The sequence below is a fragment of the Salvia hispanica genome, chromosome 3 (assembly GCF_023119035.1).
Source record: "Salvia hispanica cultivar TCC Black 2014 chromosome 3, UniMelb_Shisp_WGS_1.0, whole genome shotgun sequence".
NCBI classification, from domain to species: domain Eukaryota; kingdom Viridiplantae; phylum Streptophyta; class Magnoliopsida; order Lamiales; family Lamiaceae; genus Salvia; species Salvia hispanica.
The window spans coordinates 36,235,400-36,256,746 of NC_062967.1; the positions used below are offsets into that span (position 1 = coordinate 36,235,400).

Genomic DNA, 21,347 nt, shown 5'->3' on the forward strand with positions numbered 1-21,347 from the left:
AAGGACATTAATATCATTTCTCGAACCTGGAGTTCCAAAAAAAGCATGTCAGATCCACAGATCTTGAGATGCTACTGCTTCCAAGATGATTGTCGGACTCCCGCTTCTTCCAGCATATTGTCCAGCCCATGAAGTGGGACAATTTTTCCATTCCCAATGCATGCAGTCAATACTACCTAACATGCCTGGAAACCCACGTTGTTCTCCAATATGCAAAAGTCTTGCCAAGTCTTCTTCGGTGGGCTTTCGCAAGTACTCATCGCCGAAGTTAGAAATTACACCTTCAACGAACTTGATGAGAGATTTGCGAATGAGTTGTGCGCTCATTCTCAAATATTCGTCGTGCAAGTCGGCCGCCGTCCCGTAGGCCAACACCCTCATCGCTGCTGTACATTTCTGAATGGCAGACATACCAAGCCGACCAGTAGCATCACGCTTTTGCATAAAAAAGTTGTCGGTCTCGACGAGCTTGTTCATTATTTTTTCGAACAAAGGTTTTCGCATGCGATACCTTGTTCGGAAAAAATCTGGAGGATAGATTGGATCTTCAGCAAAGTACTGCTCGAAAATAATATCATGACCCTCCTCGCGTTTCCTTTCAATGTATCTCCTTCTAGCTCTAACCGTCTGTGTTGTAGGTTGTGAAGACAGGGTTGTTGGCCACATAGCTATATCCTGGATTAGTTGATCGAGTTGCTGATTTTGTTCAACAATTTTTTCTTCTCATTCATTGTCTTCAAGAAGATTGGAAGCTTCAAAATTAGAACTTGTTGACATTTTTTAGGGAGAGTTGGCTCAATAATTGTGAGAGGATTTGTGTGTAATTTTCGTGAAGCATATAGGTAAATATATAGAAGTTATTTGTTGAGCATAGGCTTCCACTACTATCATTTGTGAGCACATGGGTTTTCCTTGGATTCTACCACCACTTGTGATAAAAAATCTGACTTGTAATGTAGTCATACTTTGATTTTCGTGATCACATGGGTTTCTATTGGATTCCACCACCACTTGTGATGTAGAATTGGTTGTCATGTAGTCATACTTTGATATTTGTGAGCACATGGGTTTTCCTTGGATTCTACCACCACTTGTGATAAAAAAATATGACTTGTAATGTAGTCATACTTTGATTTTCGTGATCACATGAGTTTCTATTGGATTCCACCACCACTTGTGAGTGGAAAATGACTTGTCATGTAGGCATACTTCCATTATTCATGATCACATGGGTTACTAATAGATTCCACCACCACTTGTGAGTGGAAAATGACTTGTCATGTAGGCATACTTCCATTATTCGTGATCACATGGGTTTCTAATGGATTCCACCATCACTTGTGAGTGGAAAATGACTTGTCATGTAGGCATACTTCCATTATTCATGATCACATGGGTTACTAATGGATTCCACCACCACTTGTGAGTGGAAAATGACTTGTCATGTAGGCATACTTCCATTATTCGTGATCACATGGGTTTCTAATGGATTCCACCACCACTTGTGAGTGGAAAATGACTTGTCATGTAGGAATACTTCTATTATTCGTGATCACATGGGTTTCTATTGGATTCCACCACCACTTGTGAGCACATTTTATCTATTCATGCTTTGATTGAAGGGCTTATCACATAAACTGGAAATTACATAAGCAACAGAAATTAAAGGTTACATACTAAGCAACGAAAATTGGAGATTACATACTAAGCAATAGAAAATAAAAGTTACATACTAAGCAACGGAAATTGAAGATTACATACTAAGCAACAGAAGTTGAAAGTTACATACTAAGCAACGGAAATTGAAGATTACATACTAAGCAACAGAAGTTGAAAGTTACTCCCTCCGTCCCCGATTAAGAGTCACACTTGCATTTCTGCACTCATTTTGTAAAAATAATAATAAATAGTTAAAGTCGATAAATAGTAAAATAAGATAGAGAATAAGGTAGAGAAGAGTCTTCTTTACATTATTCTCTCTCTTACTTTACCATTTTTCCACTTTAACTATTTATTATCATTTTTACAAAACGAGTGCAGAAAAGCAAGTGTGACTCTTAATCGGGGACGGAGGGAGTATATACTAAGAAACACACATTGAAAACAGATAAACTATGATAACTTCCCAAACAATTCTGCTATGAGATTGCGTTTCAGATCTTCTTCTTCTGGAGTTAAGTCCCTCCTAGCCATCAGGGGAGTAAGGATAGCTGCCTTGATGTTCCGCTCCTGAATATCACTAGCTGCCTTGATCTTCCGTTCTTGAATATCACATTCCCTTTCACGCGTGACTCTCATTTCACGCAGTGCTGCAGTGAAATCATTAGGAATTGTATATGATGGTGTTGCAACTTCTTTGCCTTTTCTTTTAGCCTTAGCCTTAGCTTGATCTCTTCCAATAGGACGTTGCAATATTGAAGAATGACTCTCAGGAGTAGAGTCGATTTGAGGTCCTCCTTCCTCACTAGTCCTCGACCTTTTTGAGCTCCCACGACTTTCTTCAAGACTATCTTCATCTGGCTGGAAACGCGTTGAACCAGTGCTATTCAATTTCAATTCCCACTTGGGATTGAGGCTCATCACCTCCTCAAACACCTTATGGTGAGTAAACTTGCTCTTACCATACAGTTGTTGAGCGGCTTTCTCAATGTCCTCTTTAGACTGGCCACTCGTAGCTCGATCATGCGCATGTTTGTATGCACCAATCCACTTTGTGACATTTGCGTTGAGTCGTTTGTAGCGCTGCTTCAATAACTCCAAACTTCTTTGTTGGCCCATTCTTGGATTTTCTTTTCTTGTTTGCTCATATAGTTTAAGAACATTTTGCCATAGATGGATACTAGTTTGGTTGGTGCCAACAATTGCATTCGTGCTCACGAAACACCAAGCAGACATTAATGCCATGTCTTCTTGCTCACTCCAACCATGTGGAGTGTTTGAAGCACTCATGTTGGTTTGTGACATGTCTTGGCTTGAATGTTGATTTTGAAATGAACTTTGAAATTGTTCAGAATTCGGAAAATCATCAAAGCTAGAGAAATAATCTTGAGAAGGATTACAATTTTGGGAAGGGTTGAAGCTTTGGGAATGAGAGAAATTTGGAGAATCAGAGAATATATTATTCTCATCATCCTCCATAATTAGCAACAAAGGAGACTAAAAAATATGAAATTGTATTAAACAATAAGGATTATAGGAAGAGAAAAGATGATATTTTTTTGTATGCAAAACTATAGCAAATGTGGTCTCTATTTATAGAGGATGAAAAATTATGAATTTTGGTATAATTTTTATAATTTTTTAATATAATATATTAAAGATATATAAATTATTAAAATAAAATAATATCAACCAATGAAATTGTGCCATTTGGCACAATCTCATTGGCTGAGTGGTGAGATGAGAGAGGCGACCGGTCGGTCGGTTTCATGGATTTATGCGACCTGTGTCAAGGAGAGAGAGAGACTTCATGAATTAATTTTTTTTTTTTAAATGTAATAATGACGTGGCAGGTCGACCTGCACACCGATAAACTTGGTCTTAGTATCGAGGATTATTGCAACCAAAGAAGCAGACGAATTACTAGCATCTGCTGGAAAAGTAATACTCGTCTTATATACTTTGAGTTTGGCTTACTCATAGAATATTTTACTATTAAAAGAATATTTTAGCAACAAATATTAGAGTATTCTTCTATAATTAGGTGAAAATATGCAACACACATTACTTATTACCGAATAAAAAAATATGGACGCCGTTTCAAAAGGAACAAGACAAGGCAACATAGTTGTATTTTTTGAAAAATTTACTTTGTATAGAATAAAAAACATACCATTGGCGTTGAAGTACAAGACAACTGATACTTATTCTCAGACACTTATATCACGACCTCTTAGAAACTCGAGGTTCAATTTAAAAACTTAATGAGTGAAATTGAACCAAATCAAGGTAACTTTTCTTTCTAAGGAGGATTAATCGTCTCAATGACTTGAACCCCCGACTTATTTGATGTAGGAGAAGGAGTATTTTCTTAAACACGTGTTTTTAATTAAATTAGTCCACACAACACAACACAACACAACACAGCACAGAATAACATTTGAAAAAAGTGAATGTAGTGATATTCGATTGATACACTTGACCGATTAAATCATTATTCCATCTAAAACATTCATATTCATATATAAATTCGAAGTTGTTGTGCATGTCTCCACACATCTACTCCTCAAAATCTGGTGATCGCTCACCCACAATATTCAATTGCATCACTAAAGAGGAAAAATATTGAGAGTAATATTCCGGCATTGCACAACTTGCTCTTTTCCTCCTTTTTACCGGCATGCCACTTCTTGTCGACTCAAGTAGCGCAGCTTGGTTAGTATTTCCGAGTTAATCTCTTTTTTTTTTGGTTCTAATTGAATATATATTTCTGCATATAACCCAATAGTTAGTTTGTTTAATATTCCATATTGAAATTACAAATATATCTCATTTTGGGGATACCATCATAGACTCATAGTAGGCTAATTTTCATTTTTGGCAAAAATTAACACATTTTGGTTTTGTACCAATTCTCTCTACTTTTGCACTTAACACATGAAAACATCTCTTCCTTATCTCTGTTACTAGACAATTTTACATTTTTAAACCGTACAGTTTTTCCATCGAATGGACCACATTTAACCTTTAATTATACATTTAAGGTTTGGTTTCACCCTAATTCTACCATGTACAGTGGAGTACATATATATTCGACGTTGTTGTGAATGTTTGTCTCTGTGTTTTTTGAATGACAGGTATGGAGATATTAGGCATTTCAGCCATCCTCATCCATTGACTGATGAGATGGAAATGGATGATAGTGATAACTATCATTCTTGCAAAATTTATGGGTTGCCAATTCTATCCGCTCCCTCCTACACTTGCACCATTGTTGCTTTCGATTTTTTTCTGCACGAATCATGTGCCCAAAAAATCAGCCATCCCAATCATAGTACACCATTGCAAGTTTCCACTAAGCACATGCTTTGTCTCTGAGAAGGAAGTCCCAATTTCACCTACAAATGTGAGAATTGCGATTTCGAAATGCATCCTCTGGCTGCAATGGTTGGTGTTGAGATCAGAAGCAGACACAAGAGCCATCCACCTCACCCACTCGTGGCTCTTTGTAGAGAGACTTTCTCTCTGTGCGATGCCTGTGGTGAGAAACATGAAGGTTTCTTCTTCTCGTGCCAACTCTGTAATTTCTGGATTCATCAAGACTGCACCATACTGCCTACTGCTCTCACGCTCTCCTCTCGTCCTCTGCCTCTGCTTCAAGTATATTCTATTCCTACCAATTGTCGATCTGAACAATGCATAATTTGCAACAAAGCCCTTCTTCTTACCTGCAATGCAATCTATTTCTGTCCCCAACCTTCACATTTGTTCATGTCAGATGTGGACTCGACAAAATGCAATCCAGTAAGTAAGGATCATATATATATATATATCTCATTCAGTCCGCTTAATTCATATACTAATATCTATATATTCGTTAATTGCAGAAACAACTCTAGAGTTGATCCATCTGCCAGACGACGAGTTTGACACCTTTCCAAGTTTGGAGATCCGTACATACTCCCGGAGAAACCAAGATGATAATATTGGTGATGAAGATAGGAAGCTCACAATTGAGAATTTTCACAAGCATCCTTTGATCTTAGTTGGTTATGAGGTAGATGATCATAATTATAATCACAAACTAGTACTAGTGTGTGATATATGCATACAAACTATTACCATTCCATCTCGATTTTACAGATGCGCTCAACAAACTTTTGGCTGCTCTTTCCTTGCCCATAAAGTCTGTGCAGACCTTCTCCCCATTCTCAAGTTTGGATTTACCACTAGAGTTCGAGACGTGATGGCGCAACCATGTCCGGACCCGGCCAAATGGTACTTGAATGGAATATTTTATTGTTTTTTCTGTTGTCTTCCTTGCAATGGACTTTGCTACTACCTTGATTTTCATAGTTCTGTTGGTATTCCCTTGATGGTTGATCTGTCATGGATGGCTACCCCAAGCATTGTAAAGCACAGCTCACACAGCCAACACCTTCTCTTTCGCACCTCCCGTCGTTCGATGATCTCCCCCATCAGTTGCTGCTCCAGCGACTCCCTTGCTTTTGATGTCTATAAGTGCAGTATATGTGATTTCTACATTCATATAAGGTGCGCCGCACTACCCAAAATGATTCATTTCCATAAATTCGATCAACATCCTCTGCATTTGATCACTGCCGGTACTAGTAATAGTTTTGGTAGTGATCACGACATCTGTGAGGTGTGTGAGGAAGATATAGAGTGCAAGTATTGGTTCTTCCACTCTGCTAAATGTGACTACTCTTTCCATGTAAACTGCATTCCCTCAGTTGGCTATTTGTCCAAAGTCAAGTTTGGAGGCAAATATAGTATGTCTTGTCACTCTCATCCTCTCATGCGTAAACGGATGCTTACTTACGGAAGAAATGAGAGGTGTGGGTATTGCCACAAAATCATTGTGGGATTGGTAGATCAAGTGGCTTTCTCTTGTGAACAGTGTGATTATTGGATTCATTTTTCTTGTGCAAGTGATTCACTCTCATCCTCTCACACCCGTGGAACCATACTTTTTGAGGAATTTGACCTATAAACGACAAATAATTACAGCTTGATTTTACTGTGTTTAGTAGTTGTGTTATATTTAATGAATTAATCGTCATAAAAAAGCTTGGTTTTGAATAAAATAATTTTCTATTTTGTCTGTACTATCTCCGTTTATGAAAGTTTTTCCTATATTTCTATTTTAAGCACTTCACTAAAATTAGTCTCAATCTAACGAGCGAGTCTCATCTGCAACGCGGCCATTACCGTGATGAGAAGTGGAGTTGATATAAGGCCATCTGAAATCCATCAAAGCCTTTAATTCTCTGCTAGAATTTGAAACATTAGATGCAACTATATTAATTATGGTAAACAATGATCATAGCATTAGCAAATACATAATCCATGACGTATATAATCTACTTTTGTATAATCTAGCTAGTATTTCTACCTCTAATATACATTTGTCCCACGTAAATATACTGGAATGTGTTAAAATGACAACACCTTTTAATATAACACCATAGCACCAATATCAACCCTAGGATCTGAAAATTAGATGGTTGCTAAGTTGCCATGTGGCAGCTCATTTTATTATTGTTTATTCAAATTAAAATACTTAAGGGCAAAATAGGTAATTTCTTTTCTAATTCATCTATGCAATCACAATTCAATTCACACAATTCACGCCTCTTTCCTTCATTTTCTCAACTCAATTTCACGCTATTTTATTCAAATCACACAATCATTATCGATTTCCAGATCGATCTCCTAATCCATATCGATTTCATCTCAATTCGATTCTGCAAAATCCAAATCCATATCGATTTCCATATCAATATGCAAAATCACGAGCTGTTCATTACGATCTGCAAAATTACGAGTTGTTCAATTCATACTGATTTCATCTCAATTCGATTCTCCCACAATTGCCGGCGTGTTCTCTGCAATTCATTCCACAATTTCGTTTGAATATGAGTGAATCGATTATCAACTTTTATTTGAGTGTTTTTCCAGAAGGTGAGCTTTGTCAGATTATCAATTCTCGATAGATTTTTCATGTGTTGTCGCGCTATCGATTATTGTCAGATTCAGTAATTTATTGTTTGTCGATTTTATCAAATTGTAGCGTTAATTGTTTAGTTGATTATGTACAATATTGGTTGCTGAGTTTTGTTTGATTTTGGTTGATGAGAAGTTTTTGGTTGATGAGAAGTTTTTGGTTAATGAGTTGATGAGAAGTTTTTGGTTGAGTAAGGAATCATGCAGAATATGTGGGCTATGATTTTATGGCAATACTATGTTTCTATTTTTCGTATTTTCTATGTACTAGTTGCTGTTTTGCGTATTATATCTTGCTGTTTAGATAATTATGTATTGCAGTCAATACTATCTGAACTAATTCGGCTTATGTTGTGTTATATGGTTGCGTAGTGTTCTATTTCATAAGGCATAATGCAGAATGTTGACCTATGATTTTATGGCAGTGCTCTATTTCGTATTTTGTATGAAATAATTGCTGATTTATGTATTTCGAATTCTGTATGAAATAATTGTTGATTTATGTATTTCATATTTCGTATTTTGTATGAAATAATTTCTTATGGTCATCCTCTGTTTTTTTTACCAGGTTACTGCATAATGTGTTACATATTGCAGTCCTACATATGGTTGGTTGCATTCAATCCAGGAAGCTTTCTACAAGCTGATTGGTGTCCATGAAGGAGAAGGCCATGAATTTGATGACCAAACCATTGCGTCGATGTAGAAATGTGTTCCCGGGACTAGAAATTGTGGCAGAAATGAATAAGAGATCACTTAGTTCGTTTCGAAGTACTTGAAGATTGTAGTCGTATTTGTTTTTACCTTACCAAATTGTATTTTAAGTCCATGAATATTGCTTTGTTACCACATAGTATTTGCAGTTGGCATACTCTGTTTTTACCAGATTGCTGCATTATGTGGTACATATTGCAGTCCACTGTATGATTAATTGCACTTTATATATGATCTGCCTAATGGTTAAATGCACTTGTTCAGTTGTGTGTTTCAATTTGTGTTGGAATTACATGATGTTTTGCTATCCAAATTCGCTCTGATTAAATTTTGATTCAGTTCTTATGGCCATACTCCGTTTTTACCAGATTGCTGCATTATATGGTACATATTGCAGTCCACCATATGGTTAATTGCAGTTTATATATGATTTGCCTAATGTGATGTCTTTTCATTTTATCCAATTGCAGTTTATATTTTGATGTACAAGAGATCAAAATGTTGATGTTTATTCTTTTACTACATTAAGCATCCAAAAGATATAGAATTATAGGAGATCAAACAAGTACGCAACAAAGAACATTCAAATTACATCATCAACATTGGGTACACCAAAATACAACCGACTTGTTTTAAGTACGAGTAGTAACCAAATCAAAATATCAATCAAATCATCTATACAAAAAAACTAATAAAGAAATCAAACTCTATGTTTGAAGAAGAAAAAAAAAGTTCAATAATTGGTCACTGTTGTAGTTCGTGACCATCTTCTCAACATCTATTGGTCCCCTCTTTTCCCCTCCTCGAAGTGATTTGATGCAATACTCATGATAGAGTGAATTACAAGAATGTCGTTGTTGTGTATTGTTGTATTGTACAGTATTTGCCATGAAGCAGCGGGAAGAATACTGCAATATTCTAAAATGATGCACAGTAATATACTCTAACTGATGCACTACAACATCTTGTTATAAAACAATACTGCAATATATAACAATCAAGACTGCAATATATAATATGGAAAACTGCAAGATGTATCACAATACCTAAACCTCCTTGTACAGATTGTGTTTCATCTTCATTCATGCTATTGCTGCTTTCTTCAATCTTTCTTCATTCATATTCCATTCACTATTACTTGTTTCAACTTCGTCCTCATCCGGTTCAGTTCTTGTTCTCTTTCTTGCCATTATAATTCTTCTATCACATCATTAAACTAAGAACATCAATCAAATATCATCCATCATACAAGTAATATCCAAAAACATCCAGTGGCTACGTTTTAACAACTAATCAACAACCAAATCATCCACAAATAGAGATTAATTGAGTAAAAATTGAAGGCACATCAACCAAAGTTGATGGTTACAGTTGCTCACTGATCTAGGGTTTCCTAATTGAGCAATCCATATAACAAAGTATAACAAAGTATTGCAATACAAACTCAGATCCACTACAATATGCAAAGCACTGCAATCTGCAAGACACTGTCAACAAATTAAACTAAAATATGCAATTCATAAAACAAATATGCAATGCATATAACAATCTATTGCAATATAGACTCAGATGCACTGCAATGTGCAAAGCACTGCCAAATAGACTCAGATGCACAGAACAAGCAGAACAAAATTCTCCAAAAACTACTAACAGAGTAAAATTCTCCAAAAACAATTAACAGTACAAAATTCTCTAAAATTTTTGGAGATAACTACCAAAAATCAACAATACATTGAGCGAAAACGCGATACAATTGCAAAACTCGCCGCTATACATAGCAAATTAAACAAAAAACTGAAAAAGAAAACTAAAAACATAGTGAGGCGAATCGAAATTTTACCTAGGCGTCATTGGAGAAATGTATTGCCACTGTAGTTCACAATCGCCAAGCAAAGCTCTTCGATTTTCCATCAAAACTCAGTTCTACTCACCGATCGTCGGTGAAATTAGAATTTCGACAATTTCCATTCGAATCGCCGTCGCCGTCAACCGTAATCAACAATCACCAAGTTTTCCCCTTCGAATCACCGCCGGAAGTTGATTATTCAAGCCTGTGGATGGAGAATGTGGATGTGCTAGTGTTTCAGAATGAGGGAATGGATTTTGGAGTAGTAAAAAGAAAAGCGTCGCGATTTTTGGTAATTGACTCAATTTCCAAATCTGAATCTGGTTTAAATTTTAGAGGCGGAGGCGGCGGGATTTAGAGGCGGAGGAGCGAGAAATCGATTTGTGAATATGGAGGATGAGAGTAATCGCTATATGGGAGAGAGAGAGAGGGAGAGAGCGAGAGAGGAGAGCGAGAGAGAGAGAGAGAGAGAGAGAGAGAGAGAGAGAGAGAGAGAGAGAGAGAGAGAGAGAGAGAGAGAGAGAGAGAGAGAGAGAGAGAGAGAGAGAGAGAGAGAGAGAGAGAGAGAGAGAGAGAGAGAGAGAGAGAGAGAGAGAGAGAGAGAGAGAGAGAGAGAGAGAGAGAGAGAGAGAGAGAGAGAGAGAGAGAGAGAGAGAGAGAGAGAGAGAGAGAGAGAGAGAGAGAGAGAGAGAGATGCTATTTTTGGGGGATATCCCCAATTTGATTCTATATGAAATGACTACAATGCCCCCCACAACAATTCTGTATACACTAGACAGCAATCTCAATTCTGTTCTCCAAATTCAATCTTGAGCGTTGGATTTTCGGATCTAAGGATGTATATTGATGGTATAGTGTTATTTTATCTATGGTGGCACCATACTACACCCCTACTATCAATTATCTATCTAACTATGCCATACTGCCAGTAGTAAAATATGTTTTTCAATTTGTGATGACAAAATATAAATGAATATGTCATCGAGCTAGATATGTTAATAATTGAAATTTGAGTATTGGATATTAAGGATTGACTGACTTAGAAGTTGTAGTCATGTCACATTGTCACGACTACCCCAATTTCCAGCCCAATTTCACAATTATTTGTAGCTACTCTATAATATTCCATAAAGCCCATTTTGAATATTGACGTGACACCATATTACACTCATATTCCCAAGTCAAGGTTCTTGTCAAGAACTTTGATGTAATATTTTTAATATTTTTAGAAAAATACAAATCTAATGAGTCTAAATTGGACAATTACAAGAGCTTTTTTCATTCTTTTGATTTTGTGTTAATTAACTTTCAAGTACCGAAAATATTGCTCGCAAAAAACAAATAAAAATGATCAACTTTTTCAGAAAAGAAATGAGAATTTTAGATGGAGGAATATTTCCAATACCTCATTTTGTCATGATCAGTTCATAACAAAGACAAACGTACCCTTATAATAATGACTGATTCCAATTAAATGTGATTTTTCTTCTGTTGTATTCCTTCCGTCTCAGTCTAAGCGAGACGTTTCATTTTTGCGCCTATTTTGAAAAAATAATGATAAAATTAAGTAAGAAAGAGAATAATGTAGAAGAACTTAGCAAATCTATCTAAAGAATGCATAGTTTGCAACTAAACCCTGCTTCTTACCCATAATACTATCTATTTCTGTTCCCACACCAACAAATTTGTTCATGTCAACTGTGGATGTTCATGTCAACTGTGGACTTGACAAAATTCAGTCCAGTGTGTAAGGATTGTATATAACTCATTCACTCTGACTTCATAATACTAACTTATATGTAAACATTCATTGCAGAAACAAGGCTAGAGTTGATCCAACTGCCAGACGACGAGTTGGACACATTTCCAAGTTTGGAGATCTATACATACTCGCAGAGAAACCAAGCTGATAATATTTAATCTTGATACGTAAATAGAGAAAATAGTGGCATTTCCATATGGCTACTCAACATCTGAAAATTTATTACCAAAAGAAGGCAGTTATAAGTTGTGAGTTCAGTCTGAGTGTATGAGATGAAGCACCGATATGGAGCGGAATGGCATTGTCAAACGTGGTGGATTCTTAGCGAGCTCCTGAGACACCTCCTTCATACACGGCCGCAACTTTGGATCACAGCTTACACATTTCAGAGCTGTTTTGACCACTGCAATCACTTCCCTTGACACTCTTACATCTTCACCTGGAGATGGTAGCCTCTTGTCCATGAGTTGTTGCACCATCATGTTTTGAGCAAACTGCGTGCATCTCTTTGTCATCGTTATGGAGGAAATGAAATCCCCCGGATGATCTCCAAACATGACTTCCAATGCCAACACTCCGAAGCTGTATACGTCTCATTTTTCTGTAACCACCATTTTGAAGGCCAACTCTGCAGCCAACAAACATGTCATCGTCTTGAAAACAGTTGCTACTTTAAACTATGTTATGGTGTGTGCATACCTGGTGCAATGTATCCCCGAGTCCCGACTAACATAGTGTGATTGGAAGAATCTGGATCCAACAATCTAGCTGTCCCAAAATCGGATAAACAACCTTCAAACTCTGAATCCAAGAGTACGTTGCTGCTCGAAATGTCTCTGTGTAAAATAGGGGGGCTGCAGTCGTGATGCATGTAAGATAGGGGCTTCACGGCTTCATCATCATACTTCAACACGCTAAAGAGGCTTCCTCTTTCCATGTAGTCGTAGATGAGAAACATGCTCCGTTGGTGCAGACAAAAGCCAAAAAGCTTCACAATATGGCGATGGCGAATCTGAGAGAGAACCTTAGCTTCATTCCTAAAAGAGGAGTCAAAAGCCGGATTATCTCCTTCAAATTTGTGAAGCTTCTTGACAGCAACAACTTTTCCAGTGGGAAGTTGTGCTCTGTAGACGCTCCCGTAAGCTCCAGTTCCAATGCAGCATCTGAAGTCAAAGTCTGCTGTTGCTTTAATGATGTCTTGATAGGCGATGCTGCCATCGAAGTTCCAAATCTTGAATATGTCTCCATGTTTGAGAACAGGTGAGGTTGATGCTACTGCTGCTGCTGCTTTCTTTCTTAAGAAAAAGACTCCAAAGAAGATTGAAAACAGAAACACACAGCCAAATACTATCCCCACAGTATAAATTGTAACTGAATTGTTTCGATGTTTTTCTCTTTTCATTGCAATTGGTGGTGTCGACATGGACTCATTTGGAACAAGTAACATGGGATTGCCCAAGAATGATTCGATCGGAAACTTACGCCAGACAGTCAGCGGAATCAGGCCCTCCAAATGATTGTAGGAAAAATTGATACCACTGAAATTAAAAACAGATTTAGGGACTTTTCCGGAAAGATTGTTCCAAGAAAGGTCGATAGTCAGATACCGTGCAGCGGGAGCATCTCCTAGATCAAGAGGTATCTGTCCTTTGATTGAGTTCCTACTTAGATTTATCATTCTGATTGAAGATAGTTTTTCTATCTCCCCTAGAAAAACACCTTCCAACCTATTGACATCCAATTTCAAGAATTGTAATCTTGTTAATCGAATGAAAGTTGATGGAATAGAGCAAGTGATGCCATTGTTGCTCAAGTCAAGAAAATCCATGAATTGGATGTTTCCTAATCCAGAGGGAATGACACCAGTGATGCCATTGTAGCTCAAGTCGAGAACAACCAACAATTGGAGGTTTCCTAACCCAGAGGGAATGGCACCATGAATCAAGTTTTGAAAAATTTCAAGCATCTGTAATTGAGTGAGATTTGCCACTGAAATAGGCAGCTCACTGTAGAGTTGATTTTGAGACATATTGAGATGAGTTAGTCTCACTAAGCATCCTATGTCAGGTGGAATGGCACCAGAAATGTCATTAGAAGAAATGTCAAGAATTTGTAATTTAGTCAGATTTAAGAGTGAAAGAGGCAACGCACCCTTGAGTCGATTGTGAGACAAATCGAGACAAGTTAGCTCTGATAAGGTTCCTATCTCAGGTGGAATGACCCCAGAAAAAATGTTGTAAGAAATTTCAAGCACCTCCAATTTAGTTAGATTTGGTAGTGAAACAGCCATGAATAGATTGTTAGACAAAATGAGATGAGTCAATCTTGATAAGCTTCCTATCCTAGGAATAATGCCACCAGAAAAGTTATTCCAAGAAATGTCAATGCCTTTCAATTTAGTTAAATTCGACACTGAAAGAGGCAACTCACCCTCGAGTCGATTGCTAGACAAATCGAGACGAGTTAGTTCTGATAAGCTTCCTATCTTAGGAATAATGCTACCAGAAAAGTTATTAGAAGAAATGTCGATGTCTTGCAATTTTGTTAGATTTGACAGTGAAAGAGGCAACTCACCGTAGAGTCGATTTCCAGATAAATCGAGATGAGTTAGTTCTGATAAGCTTCCTATCTTAGGAAAAACGCCACCAGAAAAGTCATTCCAAGAAATGTCAAGTATCTCCACATTGTGAGATTTGAAAGTGAAAGAGGCAACTCACCCTTAAAGCTATTGTCATACAAATCGAGATGAGTTAGTTTTGATAAGCTTCCTATCTAGGAGGAATGACACCAGAAAACTTATTAGAGCACATGTAACTCACTCAAATTTGCAGGCAGCTCACCGTGGAGGTAATTACCAGACAAATCGAGATAAGTTAGCTCGGATAAGCTTCCCATTTGAGGTGGAATGAGACCATAAATGCCAAAGTTATTAGAAATGTCGAGCACATGTAACTCACTCAGATTGGCCAATGATAGAGGCAGCTCACATTCGAGTAGATTATTCGAGAAATTGAGATAAGATAGGTTGGAGAGGTAACCTATTTGTTGTGGGATAGCTCCATAGAGACCACATTCTGTGAGATGAATGGTAGAGAGAGATGTGAAAACAAGTGGATCCAAATAGCCAAGATCGTGACACCTATGTTCATCATCATTGCATCCAACTGCAGACTGCAGGCTTATCTCTGCAACGCGGCCATCATCATCACAGGTGATGCCTTTCCATCGACAGTGATGAGCAGTGGAGCTCATATAAGGCCATCCAAAGTCCTTCAACGCCTTCAATTCTTGGCTAGAATCTGAAACATTAGATGCAACTACATTATTGATCAACAATATGCAGATGCTCACAATGATCATAGAATTAGCAGCAAACAAGGCATCCATCACTTATAGTATTCTCTTGATTGTATGTATGTGTATGATTCTTTTTGTTAATCTCACTCATATTCATACCTATAATATATCTCCTTGTATAGTGTTGAAGTCCCAACCCAACATACACGTTTTCCACAATTCACTTTTTCTATTTTAATACCCCTCAATATTTAAATGCAGATATATGATACACTTGAGAGGTGCACTCATAATGTAAACAGCCCGACATTTTAGGGTATAATAAATACGGCGACTGCTACCTAGGCGGACTTAAATGTAACAAGAGCGTAGGCTAGGGTTTCATTTAAAGAGTTTTGACCGAGGTATTTAATGAACTATTAAAGCAATAAGTCCACGGCTTTATCAAGAAAATCAATGAAGGATAAAATACCACAGTTAATGCTCAAAATGACAAAGGTTTGATAAATTCCAAAACGCATCATGTCTCGATATTCTAAACAATAATGAAATAGTTCAATTCCAACAAACGGAAAGAGTTCATGTTTTTAGAGGAAACAACCAAGAGAAAAGTGAAGTCATGTATGAAGACACAACCCCACTCAATGTTTCAAAACGATCATATTATCATTCAATTTATTTGCTCAACACCGCAAACCGCTCGTCGCTGCTCAACCTGCACATAGGGAAAACACATGCAGGGCTGAGTATTTTAAACATACTCAGTGAACTCATGCCAAAACATTTTTAGTAGATATGCCATCCTTACCATAGTGAACTCGAGTTTGCATTTATAAAAGAATATCATCGAGTATAACAAAATAATTTCATAGACTGGCCAGTCAAACAATTCCTCCCATTTTCTCAGCAATCAACAATTCCATAGTGCGACGAAAGTGTGGCCACACATTTCGCCCACGAGACCGGCCGACTAGCAAGGACGGCTCCCGATCCCAACTGTGTACAGTAGCCTGATAGGGTTTGCGGCCCTACTCAGACCCGAATTCGTTTTTATAGCCCTATAGCCTAATGGAGCGGACTCACAAACTAGACATCAGACACACAACATAATCAAAACAATCACATGCATGACATAACATTTTAATCCTCCCTTATAACACCATAATCAATATTTTGGTAATAAAAGAGTTTAGTGAATAAAGCCCACCTCGATTCCTTAGATCACAAGTATGTTCTTCCTCTTGCTATCACACCGAGAGCGCGAGTTAACACCTTTAATTTATGTATATCACAAGTAAGTCTCAATCATCTACTCAAATTCATGCATGTTCCTAACGTTTCCATTTCTCCCGTCGATTAGTTTTGTATCATCATTCTTAAATCAAGACATGCTCATCATATCAATTTTTATTCGAACCACAACTCCAGATCTATCATCAAAACATGTCACGCATGAGTGTTTTAAAACACACCCACATGCACACACACAAACACACACGCACCAACGCACACACACACACACGATTCACACACCCACACATATATGCATCCCATATTCACCAATTGTTTCCCCTTTCACTCAATCTATATGCATGAAGGTTCAAGAACACCGATTAATCGGTAGATGAAGAAAAGATCAATATAAAATACCTTTTTCGATAGAACGAACGGTAGAATTCAAGTAATAGCCTTGATTCTTCAAAGATTCTTGAGTTTCAACTTCAATTCCTCTCAAAAGATGAAGAAATCTTGGAGAAAAGTAGAAGAAAAATCTGGGAGAGAGTGGAAGAGAGGGGACGTGATTTTGGGGAGTGGGGGCGTTTTTTTTATGATCTAGAGTTTAGGTTTTGCCTCTTATTTATAGAGTGCAAGATATAATCCCATAATTAAATAATTAAAAAGATTTGAGGAGATATGGGAGGAGTAGTTGGCGTGATTTTAGAGAGAAAAATAGGAGAATTTGAATTTTATGGTATACACCATCGAATTTACGCAGATACATCATCATAGATACTACAAAAATAGGTATACACCAAGACATTTAATCTTTATTCAAGAAGAAGCGGTATTAGGCAGTTGTGAGCTCAGTTTGAGTGCATGAGATGAAGCACTGATATGGAGCGGAATGGCATTGGCAATCGTGGTGGATGCTTAGCAAGTTCCTGAGCCACCTCCTTCATTGACGGCCTCAACTTCGGATCAGAGTTAATGCATTTCAGTGCTGTTTTCACCACTCCAGCCACTTCCCTCGACATTCTTACATCTTCATCCGGAGATGGTAGCCTCTTGTCTAATAGTTGTTGCACCATCATGTTTTGAGCAAACTCTGTGGATCTCTTCATCATTGTCATGGAGGAAACGAAATCCCCCGGGTGGTCTCCAAAAATGACTTCCAGTGCCAAAACTCCGAAGCTATACACATCACATTTTTCTGTAACCACCATTGTGAAGGCCAACTCTGCACCCAACAAACATGTCATCGTAATGATTACGGTTACTTGAAACTATGTTATCGTGTAAAACATACCTGGTGCGATATATCCCCGAGTTCCCACGAGTATTGTTTGATTGGATGAATCTGTATCCAACAATCTAGCAGTACCAAAATCAGATAAACAACCTTCAAACTCTGAATCCATGAGTATGTTGCTGCTTGAAATGTCTCTGTGTAAAATAGGTGGGCTGCAGTCGTGATGCATGTAAGATAGGGCATTTGCAATGCCCTTCACCACATTTACCCTCTTCTTCCAGTTCAGCTCCACAGCTTCGTCATCATACTTCAACACGCTAAAGAGGCTTCCTCTTTCCATGTAGTCATAGATGAGAAACATGCTCCGTTGGTGCAGACAAAAGCCAAAAAGCTTGACTATATGGCGATGGCGAATCTGAGAGAGAACCTTAGCTTCATTCCTAAAAGAGGAGTCAAAAGCAGGATTATCTCCTTCAAATTTGTGAAGCTTTTTCACAGCAACAACTTTTCCAGTGGGAAGTTGTGCTCTGTAGACGCTCCCGTATGCGGTATGCTCCAGTTCCAATGCAGTATCTCAAGTTAAAGTCTTGTGTTGCTTGGATGATGTCTTGATATGCCATGTTGCCATCAAAGTTCCATATATTGAATATGTCTCCATGTTTGGGATCCGGTGTGACTAAGGAGGCACCTTTCCTTCCCCTTGTGAAGAAGATGAAATAGATCCCACATAATATAAAAAACACAAAGATTAGATAATTAATAATTCCCACCGTAATCCTGGAGGAAAATTTCCCCGGAGGATGTAAATTGGTGTTTCCGCGGAATGATTCGATCCCAAACTTATGCCATACGTTGGCTGGAATCTCACCTTCTAAATTATTATAGGACAAATCGATTCCCTCCAAACTTGAAATAGATGTAGGGACTTCACCAATAAGATGGTTCCAAGAAAGATCGATATTGAGAAACTGTGCAATAGCAACATTTCCCAATTGAGAAGGTATCCTTCCTCCGATTGAACACTCACTGAGGCCTATGGTTTTGATACGAGGAAGCATGTGTATTCCTGCTTCAATAACACCTTCCAACCTATTGCCATCCAAATTCAAGATTTCCAATATTGTTAATTGGGTCATAGTTGCAGGCAGAGAGCAATTGATGTAATTGAAGCTCAAATCAAGAGCATTCAAATGCGGGAGGTACCCTATTCCGGAAGGAATGACACCGAAAATGCTATTAGAAGAAATGTGAAGCACCTCTAAGTTAGTGAGATTTGATAGTGAAAGAGGCAGCTCACTTTTGAGTCCATTGTATGACAAATCGAGATGAGTTAGCTTGGATAAGCTACCTATGTCAGGTGGAATGACACCATAAATATTGTTATCAGAAATGTCGAGCACATTTAACTCACTCAGATTTACCAAAGAAGCAGGCAACTTAGATTGAAGATGTATATTATGAGACAAATTAAGATAAGTTAGGTTGGAGAGGGAACCTATGCTTGGTGGGATAACTCCGTAGAGTCCACATGAACTGAGATGAATCCTAGTAAGAGATGTAAAAACAAGCGGATGTAATTGGCTAAGAGTGTGGAGACCAGGTGAGAATGCGGCCTCACTCAGTTCATCTCTGGATTCATATTGCAGGCGTATCTCTGCAACGCGGCCATGATCGTCACAAGTGATGCCGTTCCAGTTGCAGTGATGAGCAGTGGAGTTCATATAAGGCCACTTGAAATCCATCAACGCCTTCATTTCTCTGTTCGAATCTGAAACATTAGATGCAACTACATTATTGATCAATAATATGCAGATGTTCACAATGATCATAGCATTAGCAACAAAGACAACACCCATCACTTATATTGGCTGGTTTTTATATGTATGTTTCTTTTTCTTAATCATCTACTCATACCTCTAATGGAGTATAACTTTTTATATAACTTGCAAGCATCATATTTTATCATTACTTGGTAATTATTGACACCACACATTTAATTATTTGTGAAAATCATTAAAAAAATCAAAGTCTCCTGAATTATTCAATGAATACAATCAAAAATTCCGAAACTTTAGGTATATTATTAACTGTTGAAATTTCAGTATTGGAAATTTAGGGATACATTGACTGACTTAGAAGATGCAGTCATCTCACGGCTACCCCAATTTCCAGCCCAATTTGCAAGTGATTTCAAAATTATATGTAGCAGCTACTCATAACACAAGCCCATATGAACATCGACGTGACAAAATATTACTCCCAATTCCCCATGATATAAATTTAACAGCCAATGAAAATGCAGCCTTACATTTTCAGACTAAGGTTTTCTGATAGAAGTTGTTTAGCTTTGAACTTTCAATACATAGATACTAGTACTATAAAGAATATATAGAAACAAATTTTAGACTATTTAATTTATAAACACTAGTTCTTCTAATTTTTCAAGAGTTATAGTGCAATATACTACTTCCTCCTGTGCACTTTAGTAGTCTCATTTGAGTTCAATACGAATCTTAAGAAATGTAAAGGAAAATTGGTGAAAGAAGATAGTGGAATGTGAATCCTACTTATATATATTCTCTCCGTCCCAACTAAGTTGAGACAAATATTTTGGAACAGAGATTAAGAAATTATATTGAAAAGTAAGAGTATGAAATAAAGTAGGAAAGATAAAGAGAGAGTAAAGTAGATAATGGAATAAAGCATGAGTGATTAGATAGTTTGTTTTTTGTTAAAAAAGAAAATGACTCAACTTAGTTGGGACATCCCAACGAGTAATACGACTCAATTTAGTTGGGACGGAGGGAGTATTAGTTTTATAATAATATGCGAGTGGAAAAATGTTTGTGGAATGAGAGGCCTATTTACCATTTATGGAATATTCCAATTGGGACTCCTAAAGTGGGACACCCAAAAATAGTAAATCGGGACTGCTAAAGTGGGACAAAAGGAGTATATTACCCCCTCCGTCCACGAATATTCGTCCCGGTTTGATCGGACACGGGTTTTAAGAAATGTAATGGAAAGTGAGTTGTAAAAGTTAGTGGATTGTGGGTCCTACTTTTATATATTACTCCCTCCGTCCCGGCTAAGATGACACATTCCTTAGTCGGCACGGGGTTTTAGGAGTAATTGATTAATGTGTTTAATTGGAGAGAGAAAAGGTGGGTGGAAGTATTAAAATAGAGAGAGAAAGAAAGGTGAATATTTTAATAGGGGTGGAAAAAAGTGGTTAAATGTATTAATTGGAGAGAGAAAGTTTCCAAAAAAGGAAATGTGTCATCTTGATTGGGACAAACTAAAAAGGAAAACGTGTCATCTTAAGCGGGACGGAGGGAGTAGTTTTATACTCTCTCCGTCCCAGATAATTTGGGACACTTTGACCCGGCACGAGTTTTAAAAAATATAATAGAAAGTGAGTTGAAAAAGTTGGTGGGATGTGAGTCCTACTTTTAAAGTATTAGTTTTATAATAAAATGTGAGTAGGAATGAGTTAGTGGAATATGAGGTCCACTATAAAAAATGGTAAAAGTGAAGTGGGACAAATTATGTGGGACGACCCGAAATAGAAT

General features: G+C 37.5%; 2 protein-coding genes, 1 long non-coding RNA gene and 2 pseudogenes across 3 annotated transcripts in view; 3 read left to right on the forward strand and 2 right to left on the reverse strand.

Moving 5' to 3' along the window:
- The window catches only part of LOC125217114, an 11,417-nt gene extending 6,109 nt beyond the window's left edge, over window positions 1-5,308 (forward strand). Inside the window, exon 2 of the mRNA XM_048118940.1 lies at window positions 4,797-5,308. Within this exon, the coding sequence (XP_047974897.1) occupies window positions 4,797-5,037 (241 nt within the window). The 3' untranslated portion in view covers window positions 5,038-5,308. The remainder of the gene's footprint in view (window positions 1-4,796) is intronic.
- Window positions 5,309-5,423: 115 nt separating this feature from the next.
- LOC125209995 lies at window positions 5,424-6,673 on the forward strand. Its single transcript, XM_048109576.1, has 4 exons — window positions 5,424-5,463; window positions 5,547-5,716; window positions 5,803-5,937; window positions 6,016-6,673. The coding sequence occupies exons 2-4, from the start codon at window positions 5,712-5,714 to the stop codon at window positions 6,671-6,673; spliced, it is 798 nt and encodes a 265-aa protein (XP_047965533.1). The 5' UTR covers window positions 5,424-5,463; window positions 5,547-5,711.
- Window positions 6,674-7,335: 662 nt separating this feature from the next.
- On the forward strand, window positions 7,336-8,651 carry LOC125217115. The gene is made up of 2 exons (XR_007175565.1): window positions 7,336-7,644; window positions 8,255-8,651. It is a non-coding gene; the product is annotated as an uncharacterized LOC125217115 (long non-coding RNA).
- A 3,558-nt stretch (window positions 8,652-12,209) lies between these two features.
- LOC125209996 lies at window positions 12,210-15,395 on the reverse strand (annotated as a pseudogene).
- A 1,994-nt stretch (window positions 15,396-17,389) lies between these two features.
- LOC125209997 lies at window positions 17,390-19,631 on the reverse strand (annotated as a pseudogene).
- Between the last annotated feature and the right edge of the window lie 1,716 nt (window positions 19,632-21,347).

What these genes read in the sequence shown, in the direction of transcription:
- LOC125209995 (XM_048109576.1), top strand. An exon ending in TGTCCGGACCCGGCCAAATG is followed by an intron (nt 5,938 to 6,015) that starts GTACTTGAATGG and finishes TGATTTTCATAG; the next exon opens with TTCTGTTGGTATTCCCTTGA.